We start from the raw sequence: 20,373 nt of genomic DNA on the forward strand, positions 1-20,373 counted from the left end.
GCACTTGCAAACACTCATTACTATTTTCCTTGTTTGCTCTCAGCATTGTGAAAACCGTGCTCCACAGCCACAGACAAGAAATATGTGTTTGTCCCACCCTATAATCTCTGATGTCAAAGTGATATAAAAGTCTAAATGAATGGAATTGCAGCGGATTAAAAAAGATGACTGTGACATTACCTCTAATCATTTTCTCAGGAGGGGGGTTGTCTGGGGGTGCGGGACTAACACCATTAGTTTAATTGGAGGCTGATTCAGATGTAAGACAAGTATTTTATCAGTCAATGAAGTCAGCTGCCCACTCAGTGTCAAAAGAGCAGAATCAAGTCGTATATCACCATCACAGATTGCTTCTCTGGTTTACATTGTGTAAATGGAGCCGAACAAGCACTAAATGTTTGCTTTCAACTACAAATGAATAGAAAACAGAATGAAACAATTCATGTAGATCTGATAGAGCAAATAAAATACTTATTTCAACAATTACTTTTTCCTAATGTGCTTACATAATATTGTTAAAATTTTCTTGAGATTTTGTCAAAGGATGTTCTTATTCAAGTCCAATTTTTAAGCACCCCAACTGTTCTATGACCATAAAACATACAATGAGCTCATTATTTGCATTTGGTGGTTTTTACACATAATATGTGTATTGCCGGAAAAATCACCTGAAAAACAAATTAGTTTGCATTTACCCTTTAAAGGCCCTGAAAACCTATTTTCTCAATCGCGTTCTTACTAGGACAAGAGGGATCCTGCATGAAGACATTATTTTCTGCCAATGTTACAGATGCTTTGATTAAACAGTTTCTTTTTCAGTCCAAAGTATTTAAAGCTGATAAGAAAAAAAAAAAATCAAGGTTTTAAAAATGTTTGGAATTTATCAGTGTCAATCAATTACGTACATTAAAATATGGGTGAGATTTAGATTATTAAAAGACTGAGTCATTTTTGTAGCTCAAACTTTCTGACCTTTAATAGTTACGTTTTTTTTTATCGTTTGAAGGACTTTGGCTCATAATCAGCTTATTTGCATTTCACTTCACTTCAGCCAACACCCTCATCTTCCAGCAGAAAAGGCAACTCTTGAATGAGATACTGTACAGTCTGAATGAAAACCCATTTTAAAAAAAATGACTTGGTAAAAACTGAAAATGATGAGCCTTAAAGCCAATGTGTTTAGAATCTGACCTCTCACAGTAGTTCGAAAAAGACACTGGCAGACATCAATAGTCATTCAGACTGCGTCATCTTTCTACATTTACAGTTTTATGTTGACATTTACTGACATAAAGACTTGAGTTGCTCACTAATTAAGGCAGGTTTAGAGCTTTGCCCGGGTAGAATGAGCGCCATTTAGTAGATACACTTTTCAATTTGTATATGACATCTAATTTCATAAGACCTTGATTGGTTTGTAGCTTTGAGTCACTTCCTGGCATTTGCAAATGATAAATCCACTGCCTAATGGACATAATAAAAGAGTACTTGCTTTAAAGGTAATCCCCCTAAGTACACACAATAACTGAAAAAGGTAGCAGTATAGCAATCAGGTTTATGAGCACTCGCTGTCCATGTCTCTTTGTGAACAGGATGCGATGCTTCACTCTGTTGTGCTGATGAATTCTCCAGAGCACACAAAATACAGCATACAGTAGTTCCATAGTATTGAGCTTTTAGCACTGGATGTAAAAAAACATGGGCAGAAGTTGTTTTTTTTGTAAAAGTAGTATACCCAAGATAAGGAAAAATATTTTATTATACTTTTCCTTGTTTGATGCACAATATTTGGATTCAATTTGAAAAACGTAGGCAAAAAAGTAGTGCTGACTACAAATCCCCAGAGCGGCTCATGGGGTTGATCATTCATGGACTTAAGGTACAATATGTGTACAGCAGAAAATGAAAATGTTCTACAGAAGTGAAACATTGATTTGCAGTAAATGCAGCCTCTATGAGTGAATTTCAATTATAGGATGGATACCCCACAATGCTCTGGTGCACTGTGTTGAGTTCTGAGTTAATTATTTGGTTGACTAATGTGAAGGCCTTAAACTAAAGCAGCGAGCAAAACCCAATTTTCCCTTTTTCCTGCATTGTTCAAGAAGAAAAAAGAGCATGAAGCATAAGCATGTTTCTCTGAGCAGGTTTTGGGAGGCCGTGGCACGTTTGTGTCTGAAAAGCCACTGATTTGATCCCCAGTAGCTTTAGCTACTTTCCATTGAAAATAGTTGGCAACTATAGTGCAGATCCATATTATTTAACGCCATGTTAAATATATCAGAGATTTCAGAAAAATCCTTTCTAAGCTTAAATATCCCTCTGCGAGTGAATCCATTGAACATATGATTTCTACTGAAATTAATTGACTTGGGTATGAACTTTGCTGTTATAAATACTGATGTGACCGAGCACTCAAATGAAAAAAAAACCATATACAACTGATTATGTTAATTTTCAATTACAGTTTGCTTGTAACTCTGAATTCAGACTCCACAGCAGTACTATGCAATTTGATTTGAAGTCTATAAATAATAGTGAATTACCAGCCAGCCGTAGAAGAATGTGTTGGGTACCTGCTGATGACGTGCCCTCAAATAAGGCATTTAACTACTCAACTGGTGCCACTTATCAGCACCACTGTTGGCTCCCAAATGTCAATGCGAGTAACGGTGTGACGGGTTGCTGTGAGAAAAGAAGCCGTCATTATTCCATGAACTGGCCCTTAGTAAATGAAAGTGAAAATAAGAGCTAATTCCCCTTTGTGTCCATAAGAAACAAACAAGGACATACCCTTCAAGTTGACTTGACCCTCCTTAATTACCGAACATAATTACAGGTCTTGCTTCGCTGAACAAGGAGATGGCCTGGAGAAGAAACTAAGGGCTTTCTTCAAGACTCTGATTTTAGGATTTCAGAAATTCACAGAATTTTAAGGGCACAAATGCAGATAATGGCCTCTGTTCAACTAAAGCAAAACAGTAACAGTGTAGAAGAATAACATTTTATATTCTATTCATCTTCCTTATTTATTGGCATTTCATAAACACCTCTTTTGTTGAACTCAAAGGTGATTGATGATATCTAAAAACTTAATCATCCCCTGCCTAAACCAGTCACTTGATGATGACTGAGATCGTTTTGTCCCTTGTGTGGCCACTGAGTCATCCCTGGATGATGAATGCTCACCAGAGAATGTGGTGAACCCATCAGAACAGTGAAATGCTTTGATATCGGCAGATGTCTCAAAAGAAAATGTCAAGAGCTTGACGGCGTTGGGTCACAAAACAAAACAAACGCTTAAAGCTCTGCAAGGACAGAAGTGATTTTGTGTCCCCATTATTCCTGTATGGTTGAAAACCATTATTTTGACTGAACTGATGAGACAAAAGCTCACTCTCCGGCACTTGCACTTTTTGTCGCCTTGTGATGCCAGTTACAGAGTGAAAGGACACAGTAGTTGAGGTGAGCCGAGGGCTGGCGCTGTTAGAACAGCACGGTTTCTGGTTCGGGCTCAGCAGAGCAGCTGCTTTGATGCCCCGGGAGCAAAGAGAGCAGAGTGCAATTCTTCAGTGCCTTAGTGGAGCACTGCATGTTGGGAAGGCTACAGCGCTGAGCAGGATTCAATAGATTCAATGAAGGAAGCAGTCCTGTGGGTCAAAAGAAACTTGTGAAATTATCTTTGAGGTTGCTAATATTTTACCGCAGATGTTATCTCATTAAATGTCTGCACCCTGTTGGTTTCTGCCCTTCCATCCTAAACTCCCACAGACATACAACACTTTCAGTTGAAGAGTTCGATATTAAATACTGGCATCTGAGTGCAAATGCAGTATAGCTTACAAGTTAATTCAGAGAGGCGTGAGTGAAGATCTGGCCTTTCTCTTAATTTTGCGAATGAAAATACAGTAAAAAAACAAAAAACTTAGTAAGTGTTTCATTTATGGCCTGTTAAATGTTAATCTCATCCACGCATGCCACACTTCCACTGCAAGCCACTGAATGCGAGTCTACTTGTATAAAGACTAAGATAACATTTAAAAACACTATACACAAGAACACTATACTACATACAGTATAAGTCATATCAAATTCAATAGTAAATACAGAATATGTATCCTATATCTCAACAGGCAAATCAGTCATCAAAAAGTGTACAGTAGATTCCAAATTATCAGATCATTTTGTTCCTGGAACTATTTGGTCAGAAAGTGATGCCAACTGTAAGAATATACGAGATCCAACAGATAAATGGTGCATTAATGAATGGAAATCATTAGCAATTGGCTATTTGGCTATTACAGGTTTTTTTCTTTCTTTATTTTCAAAGGGAAGGCATGGTGAGCCCAGAACAGGCACGACTGAAGGCAGTGCAACCTCGTGCAAAACTAAAAAACTACAAGTTATCTCCCCACCTGCCACGTCAGAGAGAAACAATTTCTGCATCTTTAGGTATCCTTAGTCATCTCAGCACAGCATTCTCACTGTTAAATGGTTAAATGGTGAGGATTTGTGCACTGAATTGAAGATACCATTTGGATGAGTAGTCATTAACTTCAAAACAATCTGCAGGTGTATCATTTTGCTTTGCTTCTGCATTGTACTGTATTGATTAATGATTCTAAACAGACACATTTTTATCCAGTTTTTCACCAGAGCGTGAACTGCACCTTATTAATAGGAAAAGAAAAATCCTTACCATCAGGGTCTCCAGGCTGTGAGCAGAAATCTGCAGCATCCCACTCATAATTCTCATCAACTGAGGCCTTTCTCCTGGAGAGGTCACAAAACACTATGTTACAACATTTCTTGTAACCCTGGTATCCTACCAAGACATTTTACTTTATTTAATATTTGTTTAGTTACACAGCTGTTATGAAATGTTGACCAACAGCACAAAGACACATCTATATACTTCTCAGAGTTATGACATACTTGTAGCTAAAAGCAATTTATCAATGTTTGCCGAGTTATATAAACAGATTGATTTTTTTAATATTGTTTTGACACTGCTCAAATTGTAATTCAAATCATAGTATGATGTACAAACAGGAATGTGACACCAATGCACTTTAATATAGTTTATCCAAAAATATACAGTAGTACTTAACATAATTTCCCTCATTCATTATGTCCTAAATACCTTTGGCTTGGTTCCATTTGGTGACTGTGCTTGCCCTCTGCGCTCCCCTGGCTCTCCTCCACCGTCTCGGGTGAGCTGGTGAGGGTTGGGGAAAGGTGACATAGGGACAGACGTCCATTAGCGGGCTCCATGCTGCCTCGGCCGCTGCTGGCATAGCTGCTGTAGCTGCTCCCGGACTCTGGTACTCCCTCATAGCCACCTGCCTCCACTTCTAGTGCCTCTTGATAATTGTCGGTTGTTGTTAAACATTTGGAAGCTTCCTTCATGGCCTCCAAGGAAGCTTCGGCCTTTTTCATGGCCTCCTGGAAGGCAGCTGGCCTTTTGGCAGCATTGGAAAAGATGGACGCCTCCCTTCTTGGCTCACAGTGGCAAGACATGTCACCATCTGGTATGGTGCTCTCTGGACTGCTCCTTGGAGATAAGGGGTCCACAGCGTGAGGTGAGCAGGAGGCAGCTTGGGTAGCAGGAAGAGAATTTGCAGGAGATTTGGCGGTCTTTCTGGCAGAAGATCTCTGGCGTTCCCAGAACACAGAGTCTGGGTGACAGGAAGATGCAACAGAGCAGTTCTCTTGGCTGAGAGAGTCTATCCACGCATCAGGAGTCAAGAATTTGCTCTCTTTCCGTCTCCGTGAGTCAAGGCTCTGACTTCGCTGCTTACAATCCCAGATTTTAGATCCTCGGGTCACAGCTCTCCAGAGGTCTGGTTCTGGAGGGTGGAGAGAAGTTGGGACCCTGATATCATCATCCACAGAGGTAGGACTGTGGCAGTTAAAGCTTGCACTCCTACTAACATCTTCATATCGGCCCCTGCGAGTCAGCGAGTGCCCTTGTTGTACATGAGAGGCGATTCTCTGGTGCAGCATGGGCTTTGTAGGACGCATTACACATACTCTCAACTCTGGCTCATCTACACTCATCTCAACACACGCTTCTTCATCAGTAGGCTTGGGGAACATTACCTCCACTTTGGAAGAGTCTGGCCCGAAATTGAGTGCCGGATTGGATCTTTGGAAAGACAACATTGAAACGCTGCCATTACTAAGATTGTTCTCTGTCTGTGACTCAGAGCATGACTCATCCATTTGGATTCCTGAGAGTGTGGATTGTGGTGAATTATCATAGCCCTCTGGTGATGTCTTTACTCTTTCATGTTTCTGGTACTTTGAGGAGAAATGTGGGAGAGTTAATCTGTCTTTGGAGAAACTGCCTGCCTCGTCAGATTGGAAGGGGGGCTGTTTGGTGAGAGATGGAGCAGGATGATGGTTGCCGGACTTGTAACAAGAGGGACTCAGAGGCGAAGACACATTAAAACAAGTGTGGGCCGGGATCAGAGTGGGAGGAGAGACATGAGGATGGGTTTCCCAGTGAACAGAAGATGAGGAGAAAGGGCTCGGTAACAGACCGAAGCTCTCCTTGCTGCCCTGAGGGCTTCTGTGTGGCAAGGTTCTGCTCTTCTTTTCCCACAAAAGCTCACAAGTGCCAGCCTCTCTGCTCTCCAAGTCTGAATACTGCATCCTCTTTTCTCTCATAGAGCTTCTTTCCAGTGTGTACATCTGGAGTTCCCTCTCCAGCTCCTCCCTCTCCTGAGCCAGCTTCAGGCAGTGACTCAGGTTTCCCTTCTCCCGCTCGTGCTCCATTTGGAGCACCAGAGTGCTGGAGGTTGTAGATGGCTGACCTAGGCTGGATCGAATATGTGGGAGCACTGGAAATGTGGGAGTTGGTTTTTTGTCTTGATGGGGAACAGTTGCTAAACTACTGTTTGAACACATGCTACTAAAGTCAGGAAAGCCATCATAGCTTGCACTCTGATCCAAGATATACTGGGCACGATGGGGCAGCCGCTGGGCCGTGCCAGTTATTTGACTTGTGGAATTAACCTCTGCTGGTTTGCATGGTGGGAGATCAACAGAGAGCACAAACGGTGGCTCTTTCCTGTCTTCCCTCTCCGAGTGCAATGACACAGACCTTTGGACTCTAGCGGGTTGGTCATACCTTACGTTTTTCTTGCTGTGTATACTCAGTGTGTCATTGTCATACGATGAGAGCATGAAGCGCCCATCTGGACCTCTGGAGATCAACTCAATTGGAGGAGAAACCAGAGAGGAAGTTGTCCTAGTGAGGCGGCCTCTGTTGTGGTTGGACAATAGATGCTTCCACCGATGATGATTCTCAGTGCTAAGGGATGAACAGTCTGTCTGCGAGGAGGAGGAGGTGGTGGTAGAGGACGTGGTGGGATAGAGAATGCTGGCTGGAAGTAGGCTTTTCTTCAACACACTGTCTGGACTGCTGGTGCCTGAAGTCTTTCTGTGAGAGAGAGAGAGAGAGAGGGAGGGAGGGGGTGAAAAAAGAAAATTGTAAGAAAAACCTGAGGTGTAAGAAGGAGAGAACATAAGACAGAGAAAATAAGATTGAGAGAGAGAGAGAGATGTAAACAGAGAGAGACCAAAACAGCAGCAGCAGCAACAATAGATGAAGAGGAGGAAGAAAAAGAAGATGTGAAATAGAAAATAACTGAAGTGCTGGCATTTTCAACATAATTTATTTTTTTAAGGGAAGCAGAAGGAAAGGTCAATGGAGGTACTATAATGAAATGATAAAGGGGTACTTACATTGATGGGGAGCATTTATAGATGGCAGGAGGGGGCTCTGAAAGGGAGGGAGAGGGGCAAGATGGTATCTGACTCATTAGGATACAACCACACTGACCAAGAAGTAAAAACATAATCAAACCTAATAAGAGCCCATTAAAGGGCCTTAGGCACCCAGGCTTGTCCAAAAAGTTAATTACACTTACATTTATCAGCCACTAATGAGAAATTACCCTAATTAGCAAGTAATGTAAATGACATCAATAACTTTTACAACGAAATGGACGAGCGGGGAACAAGAGGAGCGCCAAAACCATGCAGTGGGGTATGATTTATATAATGGATTGAAAGTGCCTTCAATATTTTATTGAATAAATGATGATATTCATGATGCAGTTCATCAAAGTGAGTGTCTGCTGAATCTCCAGAGTGAGCGGCATTTTACCATCCTCCTTCTTTCTGCGGTGCTGGTCCCTCTTGTGGCTGATGACACAGGCGGACCCCAGCAGCAAGACCAGTGCCAAGCACATGAAGCCGACCCCGCCCAGCACGCCGGCCAGTAATGGCTCTGGGACAAACTCCAGGAGTCGGGATGTGGCAGGGTAGGTCTCCATCCCTGTGACATCATTTCATCAGTGGTATTAATTAGTAAATAAAAATAAAAGCAAGCTAGGTGCGACTGCAGTGTCAGCAACAACCATAAAATCGACAAAATAATTCAATAAAAAGAACCAGAACAAAAAAATTACGTGTACCATAGTAGAAACACAAATTTGAGAACAATAAACAAAAGATAACATAGAGAATTTTTTTCCCCCATTTTTTCTTTATTACATTTTATATTTTTGGAGTTATTTATTTGAATGTGTAAGTGTAGATTATACTTTCAGAGGTAAAATTACAATCGTGTGTAATAAACAGTATATATTCTTTATTAATGGGAATATTTCTAATTAAATTTGAATATATTTTATGTATGTAATTTTTAAAGCTGTATATTTTATTTTTATTTACTTACAAGAATATATCATTTTAGACATTTATATTCTGATTTCTAAATATACGTTTTTGAATTTAAAGTGTTTAAAGTATAAATTATTATAAATTAAAATTTATTTTTTTTTAAAAAGTTCTGTCCATCAAGCTATACAGTCTTGTGATCATACTGGGTGACCTTCAGTGCATGTATATTTCATGCCACCTGTGTCAGCCTGTTACAACTAAACTAAACAACAACTAAAAGTTACAACTCATTCACATCACAAATAAAATAATATTGCTATGAGGTTTGGTCTAACCAGCTTTAGGACAATCTTTGTCCCCATTGATCATAATCAGCAAATCATAAACTTGATTGCTTTGCATAATTTACTCAGTCAGATGTCAAACAGAAATGATCAGCAGAGCTATGTTAAACAATATACAATCCTTGGCTGATACCAGTGCACATCGTAGATCCCTCTGTTTGATATCTCTGTACCACATCTAATGAAAAATTCATAGCACATTCACATAGAATCAGAAAAGACTAGTACAAATTCTATCACTAACTCTTTTGAGAAGTTATTAGTGGAGCTATTTCTATCATTCAGGCTTGTAATGGACAGCGTTCCCCGGGGCCCTGCTCTAATTTTGTTTCAACGCTGGGAAAAGAGGGACGGGAGGAAATAAAGAAAGAGAGAAAAGAGTTAGAAAAGGAGGCTCAAAGGAGGGTGAGGGGAAGGGGGGGAGGGTGAAACAAGAGGGTGGGGCAAGAATGTGAAGGGGGCAAGGTTGCTCTAGAACACCTACCCATGGTGGAGACATTGACTGATGGACTGGGCTCGCTCAGCAACTCCCCGCGACGAGATAGCAGCCGCAGCTCGTACACACAGTCCTGAAACCAGCATCCGCGCACACACACAAACACACACACACACACACACGGTGGGGAGGACAGAGGATGAAACCACACTTTGTCAACACGGGACTGTGCCTGCAATGCTAATGAAGTTCATTTGAATTCGTCTGGGCCTATGTAGGAGAGAAAAAGAAGGATGAAACGGGAAGAGAGAAGCAAAGGCAGCGCAGCGATTGAAAGGCGACAGAAAAGTGATGGCTGCCATGTAGTGAGCATAATTGAGAGTCTACAAAAGTAAAACCACGGAGGTATAGCCTAGATAAAAATCTCCAAGGCATTCAACAAACAGTGTGGACTGATTAGTCTCAGAGGGAGCAGCATGACTGGCTTGTTACCTTGTGCAGACCTGGAACAACTATCTCGCTGCTGTTGGCACTGATGTTCTCGTCCAAATCAAACCACTCCCCTTGCTCGTCGCGGGATTGGAGAACAAAGCCTGTGACGGGTGGGTGCAGAGCTTCAGGAAGGGACCACTGCAGAACAACGCCTGCTGAGCCCCGATTAGCTGACAGCGTCGCGGGGGGCTTTAGTTTACTTCTCCGTGGTGGAGGATCTGATGGAGAGGGAATAAAAGTCCTTCAATTGATCGGCCAGATACGTTCTGGCGGAAAGATTAGATTACAGTGGAGGGAACTGCTACAGCCACAGATGTTCAACCTGGAGGGTGTGAGGGGTGTAGAACTGGAGTTGATGTTAGTTCTTTTGAAAAGTCCAAATAAGTGTGAGGCACATTTACAATATGTCTGGTCTAATATCAGAAGACAATAATAATACTGTTTTAATACATATTTTGGCTAGAATAATCCCATGATTTGATACCAGCACATTCCCACTATCACACTAAAATACCAAAATAAGTGTAACCCATCTACTTTGGTACACCTCATTATTCACAAGCTATTTGTTCCAAATGCTGGAGTTCCCAATTCACAACAAGTTGATGAGCTCGAAGTATTGATGATGATTGATTATGCATAATCGCAGTGTAGTTGGGAGATTACAATGACTGAAACTGACAAGATCAGCTTGAGAAAACCCATTGCTCTGTTGCCACCACAAACCTTTGGAGAAAGAATCTAAATGTTATTTCTTATGTAGCAGCAGACTGCATCTTCAAAGGTATTTTCTTGATCTCTCACATCTCTCAGATGTGTCAAGGATATCGACTCTCTGCCGGAAAGCATAAAATGTTTCCTTTAAGTACAAACACACACACACACACACACACACACACATATATACATATATATATATACACTTTTATTACAATTAACACTAGAACCACCAATGGGTAAAATTCTAATGTATGCAACTTTGTTTCAATAAAATAGTCAAGTTCTACAGTCTTTGACTTTCCCTATAAGTATGTTATGTAGCACCCCCATTGTTAATAATTGTCTGTGAAGCCAAAAAACTGGGAATTACACCTATAACTGTCAGCAGGGAACGTTTAACCCTATACGAGCGTCATTTTTGTGCACCTTCCACCGGTGCACAGAGGAGCTCCAGCCTTTCTGTGTGAGGGAGAACAGAGCTGTGTATAAAAGTGCTGAAATACGAGTGTGTTAATTCTGCCTGATTGCTGGTAACTTCTAATACACATGTACTTTGCAAGACAGGTGTGTGGCTCCCTCATTATGTGTTTTTTACCTGCAGAGAGTGGCAAGGCAGAGCCCTTTGATTTGTGAAAAATAAATGCAGCAGTGTTTTTAGAGGCATTGATAAGGATTCTATCTCAGTCTGTAACCACTCTGCCTCTATTTTGTCCACTGTCCATTTTCTTACACTGTTTATCTGTGTTGCATAAAAATGGCTCTGCAGGATCAGAAGAACTAAACCACATCATTTTGCTTTGGTTAGTTTACTAACTAACTAATGTTGTGATTCCTAATAAAACATGTTATCAGTCAATTCCGACATTTAAAGGATACTGTACTGTAGGAATTAGAACTGGTAATGTCTGACAAAGGAAGAGAACTTGGATAATCCTTTTCATTCTATCTATTCAGCTAAAAAAGGAACATGGTATCATTTTCCACCTATTAGATTTGTGTTGCATTAGAATGTTACCAATGGTTATTGGTTCACATTTAGTTTCATTTAATTAATATCCAGACAGTTCACTGTACTTTTGTTGTTTTCTTTAAAGCTGTAGTGTGGTTTCAATTCCTTTTAAGTACATAATGACATCATCAGTGTATAGTGCCAACTTATGATTCACTTGTCCTATTTGTACTCCTTTAAAGTGACTCTGCTGTCTCACTGCTTCAGCTAAAGGTCCCATACACATAATAAAAATCAGACTGGACAGTTTATGCCCCTGTCTGATTCCCTTATGTACATTTACCTGTCCTAATAGGATGCTTTTGACCCTTACATTGCAGGAGTTTTTGTACATTTGTTGAAGCCATGTGATAAATTCAGAATAAAAGCCAAAAGCTTTTGCAAGATTCAAAATAAAAGGCCAACATACCTTATCATAATACTGTGTCATGCCTTTTCTTCATCAATTGTTAACAAATAAACAAGAAGAAGAAGAAGAAAATTGCATGGACACATTGGAATTGAATTATGAGTTCCGATGAACATTTGATGATTCCAGGAAAATGGATCAGGAAAATACCTTTGAAGAAACAGCCCGCTGCTGGATAGCCAGGCTCAGGCTGTGAGGCTGTATTCAGGAAAATGCATTAGGTAAATGCTAACATGGTCTGACAATGCTAATCAACTGATCTTTAGCAAGTGTAATCTTTAAGTTCACCATCTTGATCAGTAATCAGTAATAATCATAATAATTTGGTCATGGACCAAATTAACAGACAAATTACATTTTTGACCAGATGATGCATAATCAGGGGATCATCAGAGTTATGTCAATTAATTCTGAGAAGGGCATAAATGTGTGTGCCAATGTTCAACAGAAATCAATCCAGTAGCTAAGAGATTTCAGGCTGGCCCAAAGTGTTGGACCGACCAACTGACCAACATTGCCATCCCTATAGCCGTCACTGGTGAGGCAGTCTGAACTGTGGAAAACAGCTGTGACCATACAGTGGTGTTTCCTTCTTGAACGAGCTTTGGCTACAGACACCAGATTGTACCTATCATGTAATAGCCAAGTTTCAGTTTGGCCTTTAGGCACGTTACTCAAGGAATAAACGTTAATTAGCAACAACAGTTAAATCTGCAGCTGGTAGCATTTTCCATTTCAGACCTGCTAGTTTGGTGCTTTGTTCGCATCTAATAAAAAAGAGTGAGGAGAAATATAACAATGAAGATCTTCAGAGATCTGGCAGTTGGAATGCAATGAATTAAGAGGAAACTGGGGAATGGTACTGACCCATGGTCCGGGCGATGGCAATCTCACTGAAGGGTCCTGTGCCCTGTTTATTTTGAGACAAGATGCTGAACTGGTATTCGGTGGCTGGAGATAGACCTGTCACCTGCACCCAGGTGCCAGAGGAGGGGGACACGGGCACAGAGAACCACTCCTGCTTCCCGTCATTTTCACTCATTGAGATCTTTTTCACCCTACAGAGGAAAAGAAGCCGAGAGAAAAGAACTGAGAACAAAAGAGTGGTGGGGAATTCTGGGAGTCTGGTTTTATGAAACATGACAGAAAAGTAGGTTTCATTAATCATTCATACTCATCATCAGCTCTGGATTTTGTGGCAGAGACAGCACTGGTGTATCCCTGCAATTGCACAGAGAGCTTGCAACTCCAATTATGGCGATTTTCATGTTCTTACCAGAGCTGAGGTGCTACACGTCTATCTCATACAGAGCAAATTACATGACCCGAGGCTACAAGAAAAACTATTCACCCGTTGAAAACTGGAGGAACTTTTGAAAAATATAAATGTCGGACTGAAAATAAGGCCTTTGTTTAGTTGTTCAAGATGATGGCTTTGATTCAAAAGAAGTGGTATGAATTAATGTACCACATTAGTGTGGTGTAGATCATGAGGCCTTTCTCTTTTAGACATTGAAGTGATATCTGAATTCAGCATTCCTTAAATGTTATCATTATTGTGGTCCAAAAAGCAGGCCATACTTATACCACAAAATACTATAGCCTAGGCTTTTTCAGATCAGTTAATGTGGTCTAGTCATCATTTTCAAAGGTGGAAGGTGAGAGCAGTTGCCCAGAGCGCTTTCCCAACTGTCAAATAACTGCATGAATGTTAACACAACTGATACTTCATTTGTTGGAGGTAACAAAGAGCTAACAAGACATGTCTGCTATCACATTCATCCTACAGGAGAAAAAATAAAAAAGGATTCATTGTCAGTGGGAATAACATTCACATTAAATCCTACAGTACAAAAAGGCTGTTAATCTTATCTCATAATAGAGTGCACTGACTTTGACTATCCTTTATAATCTATGGTCATAACATGTCAGGCTGTCAGAGCAAGGAGTAGCTGACACTTATTTGGTTGTTTGTACTGATTGGCTGATCTATTTTTATATTTTTGATGTAATTTATATTTATTTCCATGCTGCTCCTTGCTGCAGCGATGACCCAGTTCCCTCTCAGGGATTAATATAGCTCACGTTCATCTGATTTAGCAATCCCAGTGTACAGTGTGATTTAGATGAGTAACAGGAGAAGTTTTCTGTATATTATCACTTGCATCTTCTGACATGAACCCCAAAAATCTAAATATAATTTTCTGATTAATTAATGAATTGTATTTTCTAAAAACTCAATTGCACAAAAAAAAGCCTGTTTTTTAAGACATCATGTCTATTTTTTTATAAATATACTACTTAATCTTGAAAGGAAAACAAATTCAAAACATAAGGTTTATTTTTGTCCAACTGGATACAGTTTTACATTCCTTTTACCCTGTCCATCACTCTCTTTTAATATCACAGGCAAATCTACAACACTTTGCTTTCAAGCAAATGCAAAACATTCATCTGTGATTTCTAAGACAACATAAAAACTGCTGATTCACAAGAAAATGTATTATGCTCTTTTGTCAGTAACCTCTTCTTGTGGCTAGCATGGCCACTATATTATAAAGCTATGCTCCGCAGCAGCGTTTTTTATTGTAGCTGCCAAAAAGTGATAACAGATAAATGAATTCTTCATCCCAGAGATCAATAGAGTAATACCAGCGCTGTCGATGGCTGCCATGGTTACAGCCCAAGAAGAAAGTGGGAGGCTTTACACCCACCAAACTGAAAATGTCTGTGCTGATCCTCCATCAAAGCCTGCCTGCCAGGATATGTTGGCCTGCTTCACCCCTGGATAGACGGACAGAGAGGTAGCAGCATGGGGACTGGTTCCTGTAATGGAAGGAATGGAGGAGTTGATGGAAATCGGCCAACACTTCAACTACGCGGTACCGCTAAAGTTTGGAGGCCGTCTCTAAATGCACCACATTTATCTGTTGGGGGCGGATTGCAGGCACAGGCATCACGTCTGTGCAGGGCATATTAGAGATTTACACAGGTGTACAGAAAACAATTAGAAAAAAGACACTTTAATGAGGACAGCTCACGCAACAAGAAAACTGACTTTAGTTATGGTATTCTCAGAGATGAATTCTTGTGTTTGCACTCACCCAGGACAAAGACCTGTGTGCTGGCTTTTACCGAAGCTACGCGGTTAGTAGCGCTGCACTCCCACGCCCCCTGGTGGTCCTTAGTGAGCGGCTGTAGGAGCAGCGAACCGTTGGGTTCTATGGAGTAAGATGTGCGACGAGCCAAGTCAACCTACAAAGAGTACAAAGACCATTCACACATGGAACGAAACTCTCTGCAGAATCTCTCTACCCCAACAGATTGGATTTGGTTAAGGAGTATCGTAACTCTAAATCTGAATTGACACCGTGCTGCACACGGACATGCTGCAGCAACTAGATGGGAGCACTAACATAATATTCAGCATTGGTATCGTTACTGCTTAAAGTTACAGAGGAAAGTTCCAGCACAACATACTGTAGAGCTTTACTGGACTGTCGGCGTCTAATCACACCAGCCCTAACCGCATCATCAGATCAGGAGGCACAAATGAATGTTCAACCTCAACCACGTTCTTTTGGAAATCTGAAGGTCAGTTTTGCCAACTGACGCAAAGAGAGAACTATCTACAAATGAACACAGGACTAGAAAACTTGAAAATGTATTATTTTACTTCGTCATTGCATCTTTAAAGAGTTATCAAGTATGAAAGTTCATATGAGTGAACACCCTTAAAGCCCTTATGTGCACAATATAAAGGCACAACCTTGCCTGTTGTAGCATGAGATAAGTTCGAGTTATAGATATAGGAGCAAAAAATAAAAGAAATGTCCTTGTAAACCTTGCAGTGCCATGAATAAAACAGAACTGCTTATTGAATCACCGATCCAGGGTTATTTACCTTGCTCCAGGTCACTTTAGTTGTTGGGTCGTCATTTCCTTGACAGGGGATGAGCACAGCTTTCCCAGCTTCGTGTTTGTACTGCTTCTCTGGAGTGACGCTGAATGATGGGGGGTCCTGCGAATTGCCAAAGCAATATAGCTGAATCAAGGAGATTGCAGCAATGCCAACAATGGATTTTAAGACTGGATTACTGCCGCTTTGGACAAGATTATCTTAATAACAAAAGGATTAGCCACACAATTAACTCCCCAATAGTGGAGCCATTGTAGTGAGTCTGAGTTGACTTCTATTAATGCCAGAGGGCTCACACGTCGGAGTGAAAAGGTCAATAAAATGGCATTTCTGTTACGTTTTAATTCGCTGCGACAGATGCAGTTGTGGTTAATTAAAATACATGCACAGTGGTGTAGATAGACAGTTTAGCAAAACTACCACGACAGATTCAGTGGCAGTTTTCAAGCTTCCTTGGCATAAATGTACAAGAGTTCGAGTTCATGGTGGAAGGAAATTAGTCTTCCTTAAATTAAGGTTAAATTACTTCATGCAATATGCAATGCAGTTTCTGTCCACCGAGTGATTCACATGGCACACCCTGTGCACACTAACCTGTAGAATTACATCTGTCGGCCCAGATGTACCCATGCTGCCATAGCCATTGTATGGGGTGCACGTGTACACGCCTGCTGCATCGTCATTGACTGTGGCCATGAATAAAGAGCCCTCTGGTGTCAAGGTCCATCCTGGATACTGGGAGAAATGGACAATGCTCACACCACTCGGACAGCTAGAAAGAAAAGAAACTAGTACATCCAGCCTTGAATGATACATAGCATTAACAGCAGAAATATGCAGAGAGCTTAAAGAGCTAAAAGGCGGACAATCTGTAACCACTCCAAAGCCTCGTATGAGCTCCTCAGCTGTGTTTGAAGGATTTACAGAAAGAATTTTTGATATCTGCCTGCCACCGTCCTGCAAGTGCTTAAGTCCTCATTGGGCAGATTATTTCCAAACTTCACTAAAATTGTGTACTATTTATTAATGCTGTCACAGCATTTGCAGAATGATATCTAAAATACATGTAAGACACAGTGATCTTCTGTTCTTCTAATTAATAAACCCTTTTCTAGATATTCCCTTTTTTGATGAATCCACACACACACACACACACAGACACACACAATAATAATGTGCTTTCAACTAATTTTTTTCCACTAAGCCACAGTGGAAGGTTTGTGTTACGCTTTGACCACGTAAATGTCAGTGTAATAAAGTACTACCATTAGTCTCCCCAGAATGAGGCTATAAGAAAGCATTATTGTAGATATGAGAGCTTGTCACATCCAGTGTGGAATTGGAATAATTGGGAAAATAACAGTCTGTGTCCCGCACTGCAGGAAACTATCACATTTCCTGCGGTGTGTCTCATCCACTAGCATGTCCATCGCTCATACCAAAATGTTCGGGTTGGGGAGAGTCAACTCAGCATGTGACGAGGAAAGAGGAGGAAGTGGGTGGATCTCTATGCATGCAAAACAAAGAAAACGGTTTTCAAAGCTGCCACCTTGAGCTCTTACTTTGCAAGAAGGGACAAAACATATGCAAATATTATTGACCAATCTCGAAGATAAAGGTCAACACATTTTGTAGTAAACGACTAGGAAGCCCCACCTCCAATTCCTCATCTATATAGCATCCTGCGTCCATCTCTGATAAAGACTATGACAAAGTAAGATTAAAGGGGAAATGGAAATAAAATGAAAAAAGGGGAGGTCAAGGAGTTCCATGGGGATTGCTTCAAAAGCTTTTAAGATCGAACACGTCACCCCTGCCCGTTAAAATGCACATGGCTGAATAATATTTCCATTGAAAAACTGAAAGGATATTCCCATTATTGGGCACAGGAAATGTCCTACTGACTCACCTGAAAAAGATTATAATGTCTACCTAAGTGTTCATACGGTAATAGCATAAAATTGTTGCTCTGTTCCAAAGGCAAAATGAATGGGCTGACTGCTAAGAAAAGCTTTTGCATGAGGGGCTGCTGATGGCTGTCACTTCAGAGATGCCTATAGTCAGCAATTATCTCTGCTAAAAGAAAATGAAGTGATTCAGCTTCTGGTTCCCTGTGAGGTTTGCAGTGTCAGTAATCAATAAATAGATTAGTGTTAACAAGACAAAGCAAGTGCCAAAAATTTGAGTTTGGGCATGCAGTGAAGTTCAGGCAGTATTATGGTAACTGCGCCTCCCGCCAGAAATCATTTCATTACCAAGGACAGGTCAAGTGGTTCTCCATCTTTTGTCCAATCCACACGGAGCAGCGGAGGCTGAGCTGCTGCAGGACAGGTGACCGTGCCATCCATACCCATGGGAAGATACGTTTGCTGGGGCATTTTAAGAGCCTTGGCTGGGTCTGCGCAGAGGAAAGAAATCTTTTACTTTGAAAGAACCCACTATAATTTAGATACACCTAACAATGTCAGTACCATGGGAAATCATGTGCTGCTGCGGAGAAACTGCATCATGATCCGTAACTTATGAATTATTTTAGGGACAGAGCAATAGCAAAGAAGTGTTAAAACAGGAAAGAAGGTACAGACAAATCTTGACTCTTGAGTGGTAGAGCTACACAAATGCATTCAGTCCTCTCTGCATTTATTTGTAGTATTTTTGCTGTAATGGCAAGAACATGAACACATGATCTCCACAAGTTTTACCACATTACAAATTGCACACAGAAACATACGCATCACTGTGAGGTTGGCAGAGGCTGTGGGTGGGGTCAGCAGGCCGTTGGTCGGCATGCAGGTGTAGTTCCCAGAATCCTCTGGGATGAGACTAGAGATGAGAAGAGTTCCATCTACCATGATCTTCACTCGCGACTTCAGAGACCTTGAGACAAAAACACACAGGGATTCTTTAATATGTAAAGAGGAAAGTCACTTCAAAATAACAGCAGGAGAAAATTCAGTTTTTCCATTCCAGTCGAGTCAAACAAGCTCTCCGAGCAACAACAGTGTAGGAGTTGGGTTTTTTTTCTGAGTTATTCACCACTGTGTGCAGATGGATGTTAAGGATATTTCATTTGATTTCAGTTGGGAGTGGGAAGAGGAATGCCCACTCATTTTATACATTCTTACATTTACAGAGAAAGCAGAGTGAAAACCTGAGCACTCTACCAGGCTGCAACACCTTACAAACAGGTTACATATGCACGCTGACGATATGTTTTCATAGACACACATTTGGGCTAATTACCATACAGGTTAGATGACTCATGTACTGTAACTGACCTGGATATTTCTCATCACTCCTGTTTTTCTCTGTACTGATATCAACGTCAAGCTGTGCTACCGAGGGCTGCTTTTATTTACGCTCCACTTACCACGATTTTTTCATATTAATGAACCAAATGACTAATGTGAAGAGGGGTAGCTTGCAGTGACAAACCCACAAAGAATCATTGCCAACTTTGCAGCTCCACAAAGCTTTTAGGCAGCACACGACTTTTTTTTCCAGCACACAAGCTGATGAGCCCACTGCACGCTACCTGCCCAGCAAGAAACAGTATGCACACAGAGGACAATAATGAGTCAGTAGATGCTCAAGTAATACGCTAAACGTTCAGGTCAATATTAAATTCACCAGTTTGATGTAAACATAACTACGAACAAATGTTGCTCCTTTTCTGAGAATATAATTTGAGAAGTTGGAAACAGAGAATATTTAGCATTTCAGCAATTCTATCAGCATGTACATATGATTATATACCTGCAAATACTGCCATATATATATGTATATACTGCCTTTACTGTTCTGTCAGCCCTAAACACATTAGCAATAACGACTTTTTAACTGTTAGGGCAAGTAAGTTCTAAAAATCTCAATGGACAAGTATGAATGTGAAAGATTTAAATAAGTGAAAGCAACTCCTAAACTCCTTCAACAGAGAAAAATTTCCATAGAACTGAAGACTTCTTCAAACAAAACTGCATGAATGCTGAGTGCAAATTGAAAACTGAACTAAACTGAAAGTCCATTTTGCCATTCTCAAAGAGCACCTCACTATTTTTAAAAAAAAAGCTATTACAAAAGAGCTTATTTCCCAAAATTAGTAACAGATAATCAGAATAATCCTCATGTGCTCTACTCAGCTGTTAACAGCATTATACACCAGCTCCAAAAAGCCTCTCTGAAACTTTTTTCCTCATCAAACTCAGGTTGAGTATTAACCTGAGTGTAATTGTAATGAATAGTGATATGTGTGATAGAGGAATGCTCGGGAGGGGAAGTAATGCAAATTAAGCCCTCCACCTTCTCAACTGACCCTATCCCAGCCACAGTTTTTTAAAAGAGTGTTCAATT

At 40.7% G+C, this 20,373-nt stretch overlaps 1 protein-coding gene across 2 annotated transcripts in view; it reads right to left on the reverse strand.

Moving 5' to 3' along the window:
• Positions 1 to 2,342: 2,342 nt before the first annotated feature.
• igsf9a (immunoglobulin superfamily, member 9a) overlaps positions 2,343 to 20,373 on the reverse strand; it is a 43,790-nt gene continuing 25,759 nt past the window's right edge. The window contains exons 8-22 of one of the 2 annotated variants that reach the window (XR_011585680.1): positions 18,755 to 18,900; positions 18,279 to 18,421; positions 16,618 to 16,758; positions 16,009 to 16,125; positions 15,209 to 15,359; positions 14,819 to 14,930; positions 12,972 to 13,162; positions 9,967 to 10,184; positions 9,523 to 9,607; positions 8,177 to 8,347; positions 7,753 to 7,789; positions 5,144 to 7,447; positions 4,700 to 4,773; positions 2,433 to 3,650; positions 2,343 to 2,398 (exon numbers count right to left, since the gene is read on the reverse strand). Coding sequence is in view for 1 of the 2 variants with exons in the window: in XM_070850156.1 (XP_070706257.1) it covers positions 3,487 to 3,650; positions 4,700 to 4,773; positions 5,144 to 7,447; positions 7,753 to 7,789; positions 8,177 to 8,347; positions 9,523 to 9,607; positions 9,967 to 10,184; positions 12,972 to 13,162; positions 14,819 to 14,930; positions 15,209 to 15,359; positions 16,009 to 16,125; positions 16,618 to 16,758; positions 18,279 to 18,421; positions 18,755 to 18,900 (4,054 nt within the window). In the remaining variant the exon portion in view is untranslated. Of the gene's footprint in view, positions 2,399 to 2,430; positions 3,651 to 4,699; positions 4,774 to 5,143; positions 7,448 to 7,752; positions 7,790 to 8,176; positions 8,348 to 9,522; positions 9,608 to 9,966; positions 10,185 to 12,971; positions 13,163 to 14,818; positions 14,931 to 15,208; positions 15,360 to 16,008; positions 16,126 to 16,617; positions 16,759 to 18,278; positions 18,422 to 18,754; positions 18,901 to 20,373 lie in introns of those variants that run through there. The other variant, XM_070850156.1, reaches the window with a different exon arrangement.

This window comes from Pempheris klunzingeri, chromosome 19, assembly GCF_042242105.1.
Source record: "Pempheris klunzingeri isolate RE-2024b chromosome 19, fPemKlu1.hap1, whole genome shotgun sequence".
NCBI lineage: Eukaryota > Metazoa > Chordata > Actinopteri > Acropomatiformes > Pempheridae > Pempheris > Pempheris klunzingeri.